This window comes from Aethina tumida, chromosome 4 (genome assembly GCF_024364675.1).
Source record: "Aethina tumida isolate Nest 87 chromosome 4, icAetTumi1.1, whole genome shotgun sequence".
Classification (NCBI taxonomy): Eukaryota; Metazoa; Arthropoda; class Insecta; order Coleoptera; family Nitidulidae; genus Aethina; species Aethina tumida.
The window spans coordinates 14,045,385-14,060,087 of record NC_065438.1 but is presented as its reverse complement, the minus strand read 5'-3'; the positions used below and the strand labels follow the sequence as shown (position 1 = coordinate 14,060,087).

Genomic DNA, 14,703 nt, shown 5'->3' with positions numbered 1-14,703 from the left:
AGGATGGGTCGTGTTGGATCCTTTACCAACCTAATACTCTTCCAGATCTTCGAGCTATGGTGTCGCCAATATAACTTAAGAATAATTGAATAATCTCATAGAAGACATGCAAAGAAAATTACAAGTTACTAAATTATATGTATGAATAAATTTGACCAAAAATAAAAATTATTAATTTATGTAATCGTGTATATTTTTACTCAATATTTTTCCAGTCAATCAATTTTATTTCTTTATTTTTTAACAATAACTTAATTAAAAAAAATGAAAAGTTGTTTTTTATATAAACACAGTCAAATTGTCTAGAGAACACTCGCAATATTTTTAAATTATTGCAATAAGACCAAAAAAACTGGTGTGAAAATATAATGATTTAATAAAAACCAGTGTTATCAGGTTTTGACGATTCAAAAGTCTTCACAATCTGCTTATAACACTCACAGGTGTGTCCATTTGACGAACCACTTCACGTTGTGGTAATCCACCCTCAGTTATCCCAGTTGCTCTTAATTTTTGTTTGTCACTTAGATAATGCCTTTCCATAATAATAAAGGTACTTTTATAAAAATTTGATGATTATTAGATATGTTATTTTATAATTTATAAGTTAAATTATTTTTTAATTTAATTTAATTCGATTTTTCTGGTTGATCCCTAGTCACTTTGACTGTGTATACTTTTCTCAATATACCAATATCTTAAATAAACTATTTATGAAGAGGAGCTCAAAATTGAGGTTGGCAAGAATTTGCTCGTAGAACTTCGGCAAAAATTGATTATAATAGTAACTTTTTTGTTGAATAAAAATTAGTTTAAAGGACTTTATTTATTTAACGTTTTAACGTTAAAAATGTAAATTATGTTACTTTTTCCGGTAAAAAATTGCCTAAAATGTAATTATCTTTATTATTAAGCCACCAAGTGATAGTATATGTAAATTTCTGTTCAAAACTAAATTTGTGGTCCTGTCCGAAACGTGAGCAGCTTCAAATTAAGTTTCGTCAGACTATTAATTAGAAGATAGTTCAACGACATAATTTAGAATATTTTAAAGTGTGCCAACAACAAAAACTCTCTAATAGTTTCCTTGTTAATTACTTTCTGTGATGGTTAATTGTTTCGGCAATAATGTACCTTCATATTTACCCGTTTTACATGGACTGTCTTTTGGAATTTAATTGAAATTTTCTAGCTTGATTTGCATTGTACTTTATGGTTACTAATTGAATTCATAACGAGTATTGTTTAATTGAATTTCGATTGAAAAGTATAATTAGGAAATGCTAGAAAAAATCTTCATCTTATATATAAAATTCTCGTGTCACAGTTTTCGTTCCCATACTCCTCCGAAACGGCTTGACTGATTCTCATGAAATTTTGTGAGCGTATTGAGTAGGTCTGAGAATCGGCCAACATCTATTTTTCATCCCCCTAAATGTTAGGGGTAGTCCACCCCTAATTTTTTTTTTTTATTTTGTAGACAAAATTTTTAGTTTCTATTTTTTTATGATACAACATACAAAAATACATACAATCCTAAATTTTCACCTTTCTACGATCAACCATTGTCAAGATTTCTTCGACGATATATTGGGTATCCGTCGACATTTGTGACCGTATCATTGGTAAAATCTTTAGGGAAATTTTTGGTACATTTTCCATTTGCCATGCAAGGCGATGAACTATTAAGTGTACCACATGGACCATGAATCATGTTTGTTGTAACGTTTGCCGGGTCAGCTAGTAATAACATAAAAATATCTTTAGCACGCCTTCCAGATAGACAATGAACTTACCACAGACAATGAAATATCGACATGCGCAGAAACGAGATTACTTTCTGGTCCTCCTAATAATAACGCACTCTGTCTGATTGTCTGGTTTAAATGTCACAACCGGGGCCGTTATTCAATCATTTAATCCAATTAACGGACAGTTATTAAAACGGCAACATCATTGGTGAACGGAGTGTCTCGTCAGTTCGCAACATGACAAAGGTGTTTTTCATCTCGTGCACATTCATAAAAACTAACCCTTTATATTTTCGCGCATAATCCTAAATATGCACTTTTGTGTCGGTTAATGGCATGCGGAGGGTTATTTTGTCTATTTTCGAGCTGCACTTCATGTCTGCTTTTTCTGTAACAAGCTTGTTTCATACCCATTTACTGGGGACATTGCACTCAGACATGCGTCAAATTAGAGCTGAAATTAATGATGTTTCCCTATGTTAATCATGATGAATAATTACCGTTGTGCAAAGTTACTTCTTCATTATACAAATACAACTAAATAAATGAGGAGGTAAACAAACTACCATGAGTAATTTTCATATATTTATTATGCTGCTTTTATGAAATTAAGAGTTAAATTACAATTTTATATATGATAAAATGTAACGCTACATTCTGGTACCAGTCGATAATAGCACCATTATTGCAGCAACGGGAACCATGATCACAGAGAAACTTCTCAGATCATAGAAACTCACCAGTACTCAATTTCTCAAACATCACTTGTCTAAGTTATCATTCAATTATCACTCAGATATCAAAGAAACATAAACCAGATCAGACCTCGGAAGAGGCTGGCATGAGCATATCAAGAAATAATTCCAATCAGCATCGACCTACAAACCTGAACAAATATACATATAAATATGGTGGACTTACCTTCTTCCACAAGATCTCTTCTCATTTACGAGATTAAGATTAATATTTATTAACACCTTTCTTCAGATGACACAATTCTCTTGACAGCGATATGGAATTAAACTACGATTTTGGTATTTAATATAATTTATTATAATGTAATGCAAAAAACTTGGAAATTACAGTAACAAAAACTAATAATAATAAAGATGAACTGACATCCATCTAATAAATTTTACAATAAAGCCATAATAGAACAAGCGATTTAAGAATCACATGGCTGAAAACATAACCAAAAAGTCTCACAACAAGAAGAGTTTTTCTCTTGTAATTAAATTAGCCATACTTAGTTTTAGACAACAATACTACAGCTCCTGAAGCGAGCCCCATGGTCAAAACATAGTTTTCTATCACAGAAAACCCATTCAGTACGTAAAAATTGAGAATAAATACCATAGCCAAAAACAGGGAGTTGTTGTAAAAAATGGAGAACATGGTGGACTCATAGTCGGCAACTTGGTTCTTCCTCCATAAGATCCTCTCATCCTTTTCTTTTCTGCTCATTCGTTTCTCCTTTTTCAGTTCCATTGACACTTCTCTATCGACAGCATTAGCCCTCTTCACTGCGATGTAATGTTTAACCGTGAATTTGGTATTTTTATAGGCCATCGTTATTAAAACTATGGAAATTATAGTCACCAATACTGTTAGTAGTAAATATGAATTGATGTCCATCTTTTGAATCCTCCAGTAAAGCCATAATGGGGCAAATGATATAAGAATCGCATGGATGTAGAACACGATATGTGTTCTTTTGGAGATATTTCTGCTGAAGTCTTGCAATAAAAACAGTTCTTCTCTTGTAAATTGTTGCGACATTATTAAATTAATATGAAACAATTGGAGCAGCTGAACGGTATCTGACAACTGACATTAACAAATTGGTAGTATAAATTTTTGGTTAGGCTACAACTACTTGATTCTTAAAAATTAAGGTTAGAAAAATTTTTTGTCAATCTATGGTCTATTACGTTACAGTGTCCTGTAATAAATTTTTCTATGGTCTGTGTTATTATTTATACTTTACCTCTTTACTGTAATCTTACTTCAAAGAATAGTGGTTTGTTAAATAAAATGACTACTTATTTAATTAAAATATATTATTCGCGACTTGCTGATTTATACATTTTTTAATTATTATTCAAATTAGAAGACTCCAGAAACAAATGTTGGAGAGTTGGGGTTTGGTACTCCAGAAACAAATCCACTGTCAGGGTTTGGAACACCTGGAAGGATGGCTGGTTTAGTGTTTCCGGCGTTGCCATTTGGGTTTGGTACACCCGGAAGAATGGCTGGTTTAGTGTTTCCTGCGTTGGCATTTGGGTTTGGTACACCGGGCAGAATGGAAGGTTTGGGGTTTGGTACACCAGGAAGGATGGCTGGTTTGTCTTCGGCAGCTTGGCAACCGTTGCTTGGAACTCCTGGCAAAATTGGCCTGCTCTCTTCTTCGGCACCAGCATTTGGGTTTGGAACTCCTGGGAGGATAGATGGTTTGCTCTCACCTTCGACGTCGGCATTTGGGTTTGGTACTCCTGGGAGGATGGATGGTTTGCTGCTTTCTGCGTCGGCATTGGGGTTTGGTACTCCTGGAAGGATAGATGGTTTGCTTGGTACTTCGGCGTCAGCATTTGGGTTTGGTACACCAGGCAAGATGGATGGCTTAGGGTTTGGTACACCTGGAAGGATGGTTGGTTTCTCTTCAGCGGCTTGGCAACCGTTGCTTGGAACTCCTGGCAAAATTGGTCTGCTCTCTTCTTCGGCACCAGCATTTGGGTTTGGTACTCCAGGAAGGATGGATGGTTTACTGCTTTCCTGGTCAGAAATTGGGTTAATTACTCCTGGGAGGATGGCTGGTCTGCTGCTTTCTTGGTCAGCAATTGGATTAATTACTCCTGGGAGGATGGCTGGTCTGCTGCTTTCTTGGTCAGCATTGGGGTTAATTACTCCTGGGAGGATGGCTGGTCTGCTGCTGTCTTGGTCAGCATTGGGGTTAATTACTCCTGGGAGGATGGCCGGTTTGGCATTTGGGTTTGGTACTCCAGAAATAAATCCTGGTCTGAGGCTTGGATATAAGGTGGCTGCTTGGCAACCTTAATAAAGATTTAAAAATATATAAAAGTCTATACTGATTTATCTTAAAATATAATTTTAATAATATGTTTTAATTAATAATATATTACCTAGAGCAATTGCAAGGATGAATACTACAGCTTGCTTCATCTTGATGAACTGTGATTTCTTGATTGCTGCATTCTGCTTTTATATATTTTTGATATCTACTTCTGAAATTCAAAAGATTAAGTGTCCTCATTAATTTTATTGTTTTATCTTAGTAATTGTGTGATATAAATCCTTGGTTGGTAATTATAATTATTATTTTAATGAGGATGTAATAAAAACAGATATAGGTAATAAAAATAAGGAACTAAATTCCACATTTTTCATCATTTTAAAGTGTTCCTAGAACTGATTTTATAAAAGCCCTTACATTGTAATTGAAGTGGCCTCATATACTTTTTCAATATATTTCATTCAAACATCATGTACCAAATAAATTTGAAATTTTCTATACATATGTTCCAAAACTTATTCTTCTTTTGTAAATTATTAGCTTGTCTCGTTATTATTAAATTAGTCATGAACACATGGTCCTTGTACTAATTACAATTTAATTGAATTTTGTTTATAATTTGAATAAATATAAACCACGATGTACAAGAAATAGTTGTTATTTGATGGTATGGAACTGTATCGAATGTATTCAAACTATATCTTCTGATCCGGGTTCACGACGGGCCGTATACTTGATGTACACTTAGTACTAGATATACTTTCAATTTTAGTAATTATTTTAAAAATATCAAAATATCACATTTATACACCGATGGAAATTTAAATTTTAACATATTTTTTAAATTTGGTATTAGTGATTTTAAAGAAAAATGAAAATAAAAAAATGCAACTCAATTCGTGGTTCGCAAGATTGTCAATTTATAAAAAATGTGGTTGTGACATTTTTTCATTGTCAAAGTTTAAAATTGCTGCCAAATTAATGTGCAAATGTACAGTACAATATTTATAATTACAACTTGAATTTGCAGTTATTTCTTACGCTAGAAAAATAATTAGTTAGTGTTAATCATTATTTTTCTTTTCTGAATAGGCACTCAAAATATTAACAAGCTTATAAAACATGAAATAATTTATGCTTGTATCGATTTCCAACTCTTTCTGATGATGGCATTAATATTATTTTTTTGTAATTCGATGGCAAATTATTTTTCTTTTAATTATAAAAGGGTTTAGTAAAAAGCTCCAGAACGATGGTTGGAAATAATTAAAACAATTTTAGTTTGTTTAGTTTTATTCACCGTTGGTATATTTTTAAAACAATAACAATAAATACATAACTCATTTATGTTTAGATTGTATAAATCATCATAAAACAGGAAAAAGGTTTTCATTGAAATGAATTAAAGAAGAATGTATTTAATTAAAACAGTGTATTTATTCAATTTTTTAAAATATTAAATGAATTTAAATTAGAATACTCCGGAAACAAATGTTGGTGAGTTGGGGTTTGGTACTCCAGAAACAAATCCACTGTCAGGGTTTGGGACACCTGGAAGGATGGCTGGTTTAGCGTTTCCGGCGTTGCCATTTGGGTTTGGTACACCCGGAAGAATGGCTGGTTTAGTGTTTCCGGCGTTGGCGTTTGGGTTTGGTACACCAGGCAGAATGGAAGGTTTGGGGTTTGGTACACCGGGAAGATTGGCTGGTTTCTCTTCGGCAGCTTGGCAGCCGTTGCTTGGAACTCCTGGTAGGATTGGTTTGCTTTCTTCGGCAGCATCACCATTTGGGTTTGGTACTCCTGGAAGGATGGATGGTTTGCTAGGTGCTTCAGCATCAGCATCTGGGTTTGGTACACCTGGGAGGATGGATGGTTTGCTCTCTCCTTCTACGTCGGCGTTGGGGTTTGGTACTCCTGGAAGGATGGATGGTTTGCTTGGTACCTCGGCGTCAGCATTTGGGTTTGGCACACCAGGCAGGATGGATGGTTTAGGGTTTGGTACACCTGGAAGAATGGATGGTTTGCTGCTTTCTGCGTCGGCATTGGGGTTTGGTACTCCTGGAAGGATAGATGGTTTACTGGGCACATCGGCGTCAGCATTTGGGTTTGGCACACCAGGCAGAATTGATGGCTTAGGGTTTGGTACACCTGGAAGAATGGCTGGTTTCTCTTCAGAAGCGGCTTGGCAACCGTTGTTTGGAACTCCTGGCAAAATTGGCCTGCTCTCTTCTTCGGCACCAGCATTTGGGTTTGGTACTCCAGGAAGGATGGATGGTTTGTTATTTTCTTGGTCAGCAATTGGGTTAATTACTCCTGGAAGAATGGTTGGTCTGCTGCTTTCTTGGTCAGCATTGGGGTTAATTACGCCTGGGAGGATGGCTGGTCTGCTGCTTTCTTGGTCAGCATTGGGGTTAATTACTCCTGGGAGGATGGCTGGTTTGACATTTGGGTTAGGTACTCCAGAAATAAATCCAGGCCTGAGGCTTGGATATAAGGTAGCTGCTTGGCAACCTTAATAAAAATTTAAAAAATAAATAAAAGTTTATACTATATATCTTAAAATAATAATATATTTTAATTAATAGTATATTACCTAGAGCCAATGCAAGGATGAATACTACAGCTTGCTTCATGTTGATGAACTGTGATTTCTTGACTGTTGTATTGTGCTTTTATATATTTTTGATATCTACTTTCAATCAGTTTTATTGTTTTATGTTAGTAATCATGTGATAGAAATTTAAATCCTTCGTTGGTAATTATAATTATCATTTTAAAGGGAATGTAATAAAAATTGATATGTGTATTAAAAATAATGAACTAATCCCACATTTTCAAGTAGTTCCAGAACTTATTTTATAATAGTTTCTACAATGTAACTGGAGTGTCCTCATATTATTCTTAGTATATTGTTAATACACAAACAGCATGTACAGCGTACGAACTACAATACATACATTGCATGAATTGCAATACATAAATTCCTTTTTTAAAATTCTTCAGTTGGTCCATCACTATTAAAGTAGTCCCAAACACATGTCCTATATATGGTACTAATTATTTTAATTAAACATTTATTACGTTATGTTAAAATACAAGTTTACAATTTAAGTGATTTTTTTTTAATTTGGCGGGTCTCCATTTTGATTTTATTTATAATAACCACAATGTGAAAGAAATATTTGTTTTTCGATGGTATCGAATAGTATTAAATCTATTCTAATCATATGTGCTGATCCTAGTTCACAATGGAACATACATTAGTTATAGCTTTATAAATGAAATTATCATCTAGACTAAATGTACCTTTTAAAATTAATGTTGAAATGTCGCATTTATACGCCGAAAAAAATTTAAATAATTTTAATACTATTTAAATTTTGGTATATAACTATTTTGAAGAAAAATTAAAAAAATTGTGACTTGTTTCAAAATTAGCAAGATTGCTAAATTATAATGTGGTTCTTGACATTACTCATTGTCAAAAGTAAAATGATATACATCCCTTTCTTATGCTGGTCAAATAATTAATTAATGTTAATTAGTATTTTTCTTATCTAAAGAGTCCCTGAAAATATTAAATTATTTACAAATTTAAAATAGTTTATATCTGTTTCTCTTCGTATCTCTATCCGATGATAGAATTTTTTTGTAATTCTTTGTAAACTATTTTTTCTCTTAATCGTAAAAATGATTTAATAAGAAATTAAAGAATACTTAATTAGAAATAATTAAAACAATTTTATTTATTTATTTTTTTTATTCATTATGTAACTCCCTAATGTTTAGATTGATTGTGAAACAGAAAAAAAGGTATTCTTTAAAATTAATAAAGAAGAATTTATTTAATTAAAACATTTTATTGATTCAGAATTTTTAGATATTAAATGCACTTAAATTAGAATACTCCAGAAACAAATGTTGGTGAGTTGGGGTTTGGAACTCCAGAAACAAATCCACTGTCAGGGTTTGGAACACCTGGAAGGATGGCTGGCTTAGTGTTTCCGGCGTTGGCATTTGGGTTTGGCACACCAGGCAGAATGGCAGGTTTGGGGTTTGGAACACCTGGAAGAATGGCTGGCTTAGTGTTTCCGGCGTTGCCATTTGGGTTTGGTACGCCAGGCAGAATGGCTGGTTTCTCTTCGGAGGCAGCTTGACAACCGTTGCTTGGAACTCCTGGCAAGATTGGTTTGCTTTCTTCGGCAGCGTCAGTATTTGGGTTTGGTACTCCAGGGAGGATGGATGGTTTGCTCTCACCTTCTACGTCGGTATTTGGGTTTGGTACACCTGGAAGGATGGATGGTTTGCTTTCTCCTTCAGCGTCAGCATTTGGGTTTGGCACTCCAGGAAGGATTGATGGCTTAGGGTTTGGGTTTGGCACTCCTGGAAGGATGGATGGTTTGCTAGGTACATCAGCATCAGCATTTGGGTTTGGCACTCCTGGAAGGATGGATGGTTTGCTAGGTGCTTCAGCATCAGCATCTGGGTTTGGTACACCTGGAAGGATGGCTGGTTTCTCTTCAGAAGCGGCTTGGCAACCGTTGCTTGGAACTCCTGGCAAAATTGGTCTACTTTCTTCGGCATCAGCAATTGGGTTTGGCACTCCAGGGAGGATGGATGGTTTGCTGCTTTCTTGGTCAGCATTTGGGTTAATTACACCTGGGAGGATGGATGGTTTGCTGCTTTCTTGGTCAGCAATTGGGTTAATTACTCCTGGGAGGATGGCTGGTCTGCTGCTTTCTTGATCAGCATTGGGGTTAACGACTCCTGGGAGGATGGCCGGTTTGGCATTTGGGTTTGGTACTCCAGAAATAAATCCAGGCCTGAGGCTTGGGTATAAGGTGGCTGCTTGGCAACCTTAAGAGAAAGAATATCTGTTCCAATTAATTTTATTGTTTTATTTTGCAATACAAACACAATACAAATCCTCAGTTGGCAATTATAATTATCATTTCAAAGGGAGTGTAATAAAAATAGATTGAGGTAATAAAAATAATTATCTAAAATTCTAGATTTTTCTTTACTTTGTTTTATTCAAATATTTTTAGGTATTTTTGTATTATTTATATATAATATATTTTCAATATTTTATACAATTATTTCAGAGACGATTTCTGTCACAGGTTTCCTAATATGGTATATCAATACAGTCTTCCAATTAATTTAAGTTTTTATTTTTTTTTGTCTTTGTTTTTACATCACAATTACTAGTTGCTTCTGTTCAAATGCACATTTTATGAAAATAAAAAATATTTTTTGTAGTATCGTTAAGAGACCTTTTGAACAGATTTTGAGATCAGAGTGGCCCTCCGGGACAAATCGAGATGAGTTGAAAATTGCCCCGTTTTGTTTCGACATTCAAATCCCCAAAATGGGTTTTTAAAATTTTAGTTGACGATTATCCTATTAAAGACATATGTCAGTTTCGGTGGGACAGTCTGTATATTAATACAAATATGATAATAAAATAATTTAAAGTACTTAAATTTCTATTTAAATATTCTTCTGAATATTACTAATACTGCGTTTGACAATATTAATTAATATTAAAGTTCGTTTTGACAGATTTTAATACTTTGTTTAATAAATACAATTTAGTTTGAAATATTTAGTAAATACTAGTTACATATTTAATAGATTATTAATATTTCTGAAATACTTGTAAATACAAGGAAGCAGGACATAGACCAAAATATAGCAGAGGTATTCATAGAAACTAGACCTCCAATTAGACATCATCTAATTTAAATATTTAATTAATTTACTACTTAGTTTAGAATATTATATATAAATATATATTTACATATATATTTAGGAATTTGTTATAATATACAACAACATTAACAACATAGCTGTTTGAATAAGTCGAAAAAATAGTTTTGATATTGAAACAATTATAAGAAATAATATAACATAAATTCGTTTAAAACATTTTATTTAACATCTAAATACAGTGAACAAATTTAACAAATTAAGATAATCTTTCAAAAATTTAGGCGTTTGGGTTTGGTACTCCAGAAATGAAAGCTGGAGAATTGGGGTTTGGTACTCCAGAAACAAATCCACCGTCAGTGTTTGGGTTAATTACACCGGGGAGAATTGAAGGCTTGGAGTTGGGGTTTGGTACTCCAGAAATAAATCCGTCGTCAGTGTTTGGGTTAATTACACCGGGAAGAATTGAGGGCTTGGTGTTGGGGTTTGGTACACCTGGAAGAATGGCCGGTTTCTCTTCGGCGGCAGCTTGGCAACCGTTGCTTGGAACTCCTGGGAGGATGGATGGTTTGCTGGGTGCTTCTGCGTCAGCGTTTGGGTTTGGTACTCCTGGGAGGATGGATGGTTTGCTGGGTGCTTCGGCGTCAGCGTTTGGGTTTGGTACTCCTGGGAGGATGGACGGTTTGCTGGGTGCTTCGGCGTCAGCATTTGGGTTTGGTACTCCTGGAAGGATGGATGGTTTGCTGGGTGCTTCGGCATCAGCGTTTGGGTTTGGTACTCCTGGGAGGATGGACGGTTTGCTGGGTGCTTCGGCATCAGCATTTGGGTTTGGTACTCCTGGGAGGATGGCTGGTTTCTCTTCGGAAGCGGCCTGGCAACCATTGCTTGGGACTCCTGGCAAGATTGGTTTGCTTTCTTCGGCGGCGTCACCATTTGGGTTTGGTACACCAGGGAGGATGGATGGCTTGTTGGCACTGGGGTTTGGCACTCCAGAAACCCATCCCTCGTCAGTATTTGGGTTTATTACACCGGGAAGAATTGAGGGCTTGGAGTTGGGGTTTGGTACTCCAGAAATGAATCCGTCGTCAGAGTTTGGGTTTATTACGCCGGGGAGAATTGAGGGCTTGGCATTGGGATTTGGTACACCAGAAATAAATGCGGGGTTGGGCAGGTACAAAGTAGCTGCTTGGCAACCTTAAAAATATATTTTTTAATTACATATATGAATTTGAATTAAAATATTGATAATGAAACATACAGAAAAAAAATATTATGATTATAATTAGTAAATATAAAAGTGTTCTTACCAAGAGCCAATGCAAGGACCAATACTACTGATTGCTTCATCTCGATGAACTTGTTCTGCAATTGCAGTTTTCACTTTTTATATATAATTGATATCTGGGTATTAGTAACTTAAAGATTAAGATGATATTTTTTATTGATTTTTATTATTGTTTATGAATAGTTGCTCGATAAATAAAATTAATACCGTGGAATTACTTTAGACAACAATAAACATTTATTTTAAAATATTTTTATCAAAAATTTATAGAAATTATATAACGAGGTTAAATTTAAATGAAATTTAAAAAACTTTTTATAAATATTAGTTGGGTAAATAAAATTAGATCTGTAGAAATAATTTACATGTTATGATAACAATAAAAAATATTTTAACAAATTTTTATTCGGAAATAAACTAAAGAACTTTTTATTACTGTTTATGAATAATAGCTGGGTAAATAAAATTAAAACTGTGGAATTAATTTACATTTTATAACAACAATAAAAAATATTTCAACGGATTTTAAAATATATAATAAGGTTAAAAAAAAATAAATTAAATTTAAAAACTTTTTATTATTGTTTATGAATATTAGATCGGCAAATAAAATGAAACTTAATTTAGATTTTACAACAACAAAAATATGTTCATATTTTTGTTCAGAATAAAATAAAATATAGAACAATAAAAATAAATGAAATTTAGAAAACTTTTTTTTCATTGGGTTAGTGGAGAACGAGTTTAAGTTACACAGAAATATATGTAAAAAATATGTAAAAAGATATAGCAGGCCCAAATATAAAACAAATAATTAATTTACAATTAAGTAAAAATGATAAAACAACAAAGTATAAATTCTTTGAATGTAAACAATAAATAAATTTCATCAGTAATTTTACAACGGGTAATATAAATTTTATAGACTTTAATAAAATTTTCCTTCTATATTATAGGGCGATTAAACTGCAATTAAATTATAAATTAATAAATTTTTTAGGATAGCCTATCTTATTGGACATAAAATGTATATTTGTTTTTATTTACAATGATGTGATTAAATATTTGAATAACCATGTCTAAATTATTTCTCAATTACATTTTTTTTTAACAATAGATGTCTAATATATATATTTTTAAAGATTTATATATTGAATATTAGAAATAAATTGTGTTTTATTAGTTTATGGCATGTATGATTATACATTATTTTATCTTTGATATCGCTTTATATAAAATATTTTCAATACTTTATCAATCAATAGTTTATCAAACAGAATAATGAAAGTAGTATTAGTAATAAGTCTGGTTTTGGCCGTAGGTATGTCACATCGACTAACTTACATCAATATTTTTAACATTATTTGTCAATAGGTCAGGCCAATGTGCAAGTTTTGCCAGGAGTTCCAAACCCCAACACCAAGCCTTCCAATCTCCCCGGTGTAATTAACCCAAACACTGACAACGGATTCATTTCTGGAGTACCAAACCCTAACTCCAAGCCTTCAATTCTCCCCGGTGTAATAAATCCAAACACTGACGATGGATTCATTTCTGGAGTACCAAACCCCAACTCTAAGCCTTCAATTCTCCCCGGCGTAATTAACCCAAACTCTCCAGTAGACTGTGACCCAGAAGGTAAACCGATTTTACCTGGAGTAATCAATCCGGTTGAAGGAGAAGAATCCATCAAACCAAACCTTCCAGGCGTTCCAAATCCTAATGAAGAATCCGAAATTAAGCCAATACTTCCAGGTGTACCAAATCCGAACGAAGAATCCGAAGCTAAGCCAATACTTCCAGGTGTGCCAAACCCAAACCCCGACCAAGAGTCCGAAGCCAAACCCATTATCCCAGGTGTAGAAACACCTGAAGTAGAAGAGGATAAGGAAACTAAACCAATACTTCCAGGAGTCGTAAATCCCGACTGCGACGAAGAACAAAAGGAAACTAAACCTGTGCTTCCAGGTGTTCCAAACCCAAACGGAGACGAACAAGCTGAAACGAAACCAGTTCTTCCAGGAGTTCCAAACCCTAACGGCGACCAAGAATCCGAAGCTAAGCCAATACTTCCAGGAGTGCCAAACCCCAACCCCGACCAAGAGTCCGAAGCCAAACCAGTGCTGCCCGGAGTTGAGACTCCAGAAGTAGAAGAAGAGAAGGAATCGAAGCCAAATCTTCCAGGAGTTCCCAACCCGAACGGCGACGAAGAGTTAGAGGGCTCCGGCTCTGAGACTCCAGAAGTACTTCCAGGAGTACCTAACCCCAATGCTGACAAAGAAACTGAAGCTAAGCCAATACTTCCAGGAGTTGAAACCCCGGAAGCACAAGAGGAAAATGAAACAAAACCGATCCTTCCAGGTGTTGTGAACCCGAATGCTGAGCAAGCTGAGTCCGGATTCTTTTCGAAGATGTGGCACAAAATTTTCTAGATTGTGTACGTTGATTTTTAAATAAAGACGAAAGCAAAATTTAGTGTTTAATTTAAAATTCGTATCAGAGACATCGCTCATATGTAGAGCAATTTTGGATATTTCCATTTGTCTGGATAAAAATGTGCGTTTACATTTAATAATATAATTGTTTATTGGTGGGTATTATTACATATTTATTAATAATTATTTATTTATAATATTAAAATAAAACAACCTTACGTTCATTTAGCCTTCTTTGAGAAACAAGCCATTCTTAATAAATTTAAAACAACCATTATAAAATTAATTTAAATCAAAAACGACCGTTCTTTTAATAAAATGATTATATTTTTTAATGTGTTGCTTTACATATGGGCGACAGTGAATTTGAAATAAAGCGGAAAACTATCTCCCGGAAGGACCCCACATATGGCGAGATATGACAATGGTATCGTTCTCGAGGGAGAAACTTGGTCAATTAAAAACTGTAACTAGTGTAATTAGTGAAGT

At 34.1% G+C, this 14,703-nt stretch overlaps 2 protein-coding genes across 4 annotated transcripts; one reads left to right on the top strand and one right to left on the bottom strand.

Moving 5' to 3' along the window:
- Positions 1–3,793: 3,793 nt before the first annotated feature.
- On the bottom strand, positions 3,794–11,867 carry LOC109600347 (uncharacterized). Of its 3 annotated transcripts, none has more exons than XM_049966904.1 (3): positions 11,802–11,867; positions 10,990–11,688; positions 3,794–4,297 (listed from the first exon to the last, which is right to left on the bottom strand). In XM_049966904.1, exons 1-3 carry the CDS (start codon positions 11,839–11,841, stop codon positions 3,858–3,860), a joined length of 1,179 nt encoding a protein of 392 aa, XP_049822861.1. In that variant the 5' UTR covers positions 11,842–11,867; the 3' UTR covers positions 3,794–3,857. The 3 variants fall into 3 exon arrangements, with proteins under 3 accessions (XP_049822861.1, XP_049822862.1, XP_049822863.1); XM_049966905.1 differs by having other exon boundaries at positions 3,794–4,243; XM_049966906.1 differs by lacking the exon at positions 3,794–4,297 and adding an exon at positions 6,200–6,582.
- Positions 11,868–13,060: 1,193 nt separating this feature from the next.
- On the top strand, positions 13,061–14,211 carry LOC109600343 (collagen alpha-1(VIII) chain-like). The gene is made up of 2 exons (XM_020016483.2): positions 13,061–13,100; positions 13,154–14,211. Exons 1-2 carry the CDS (start codon positions 13,061–13,063, stop codon positions 14,209–14,211), a joined length of 1,098 nt encoding a protein of 365 aa, XP_019872042.2.
- Positions 14,212–14,703: the final 492 nt, after the last annotated feature.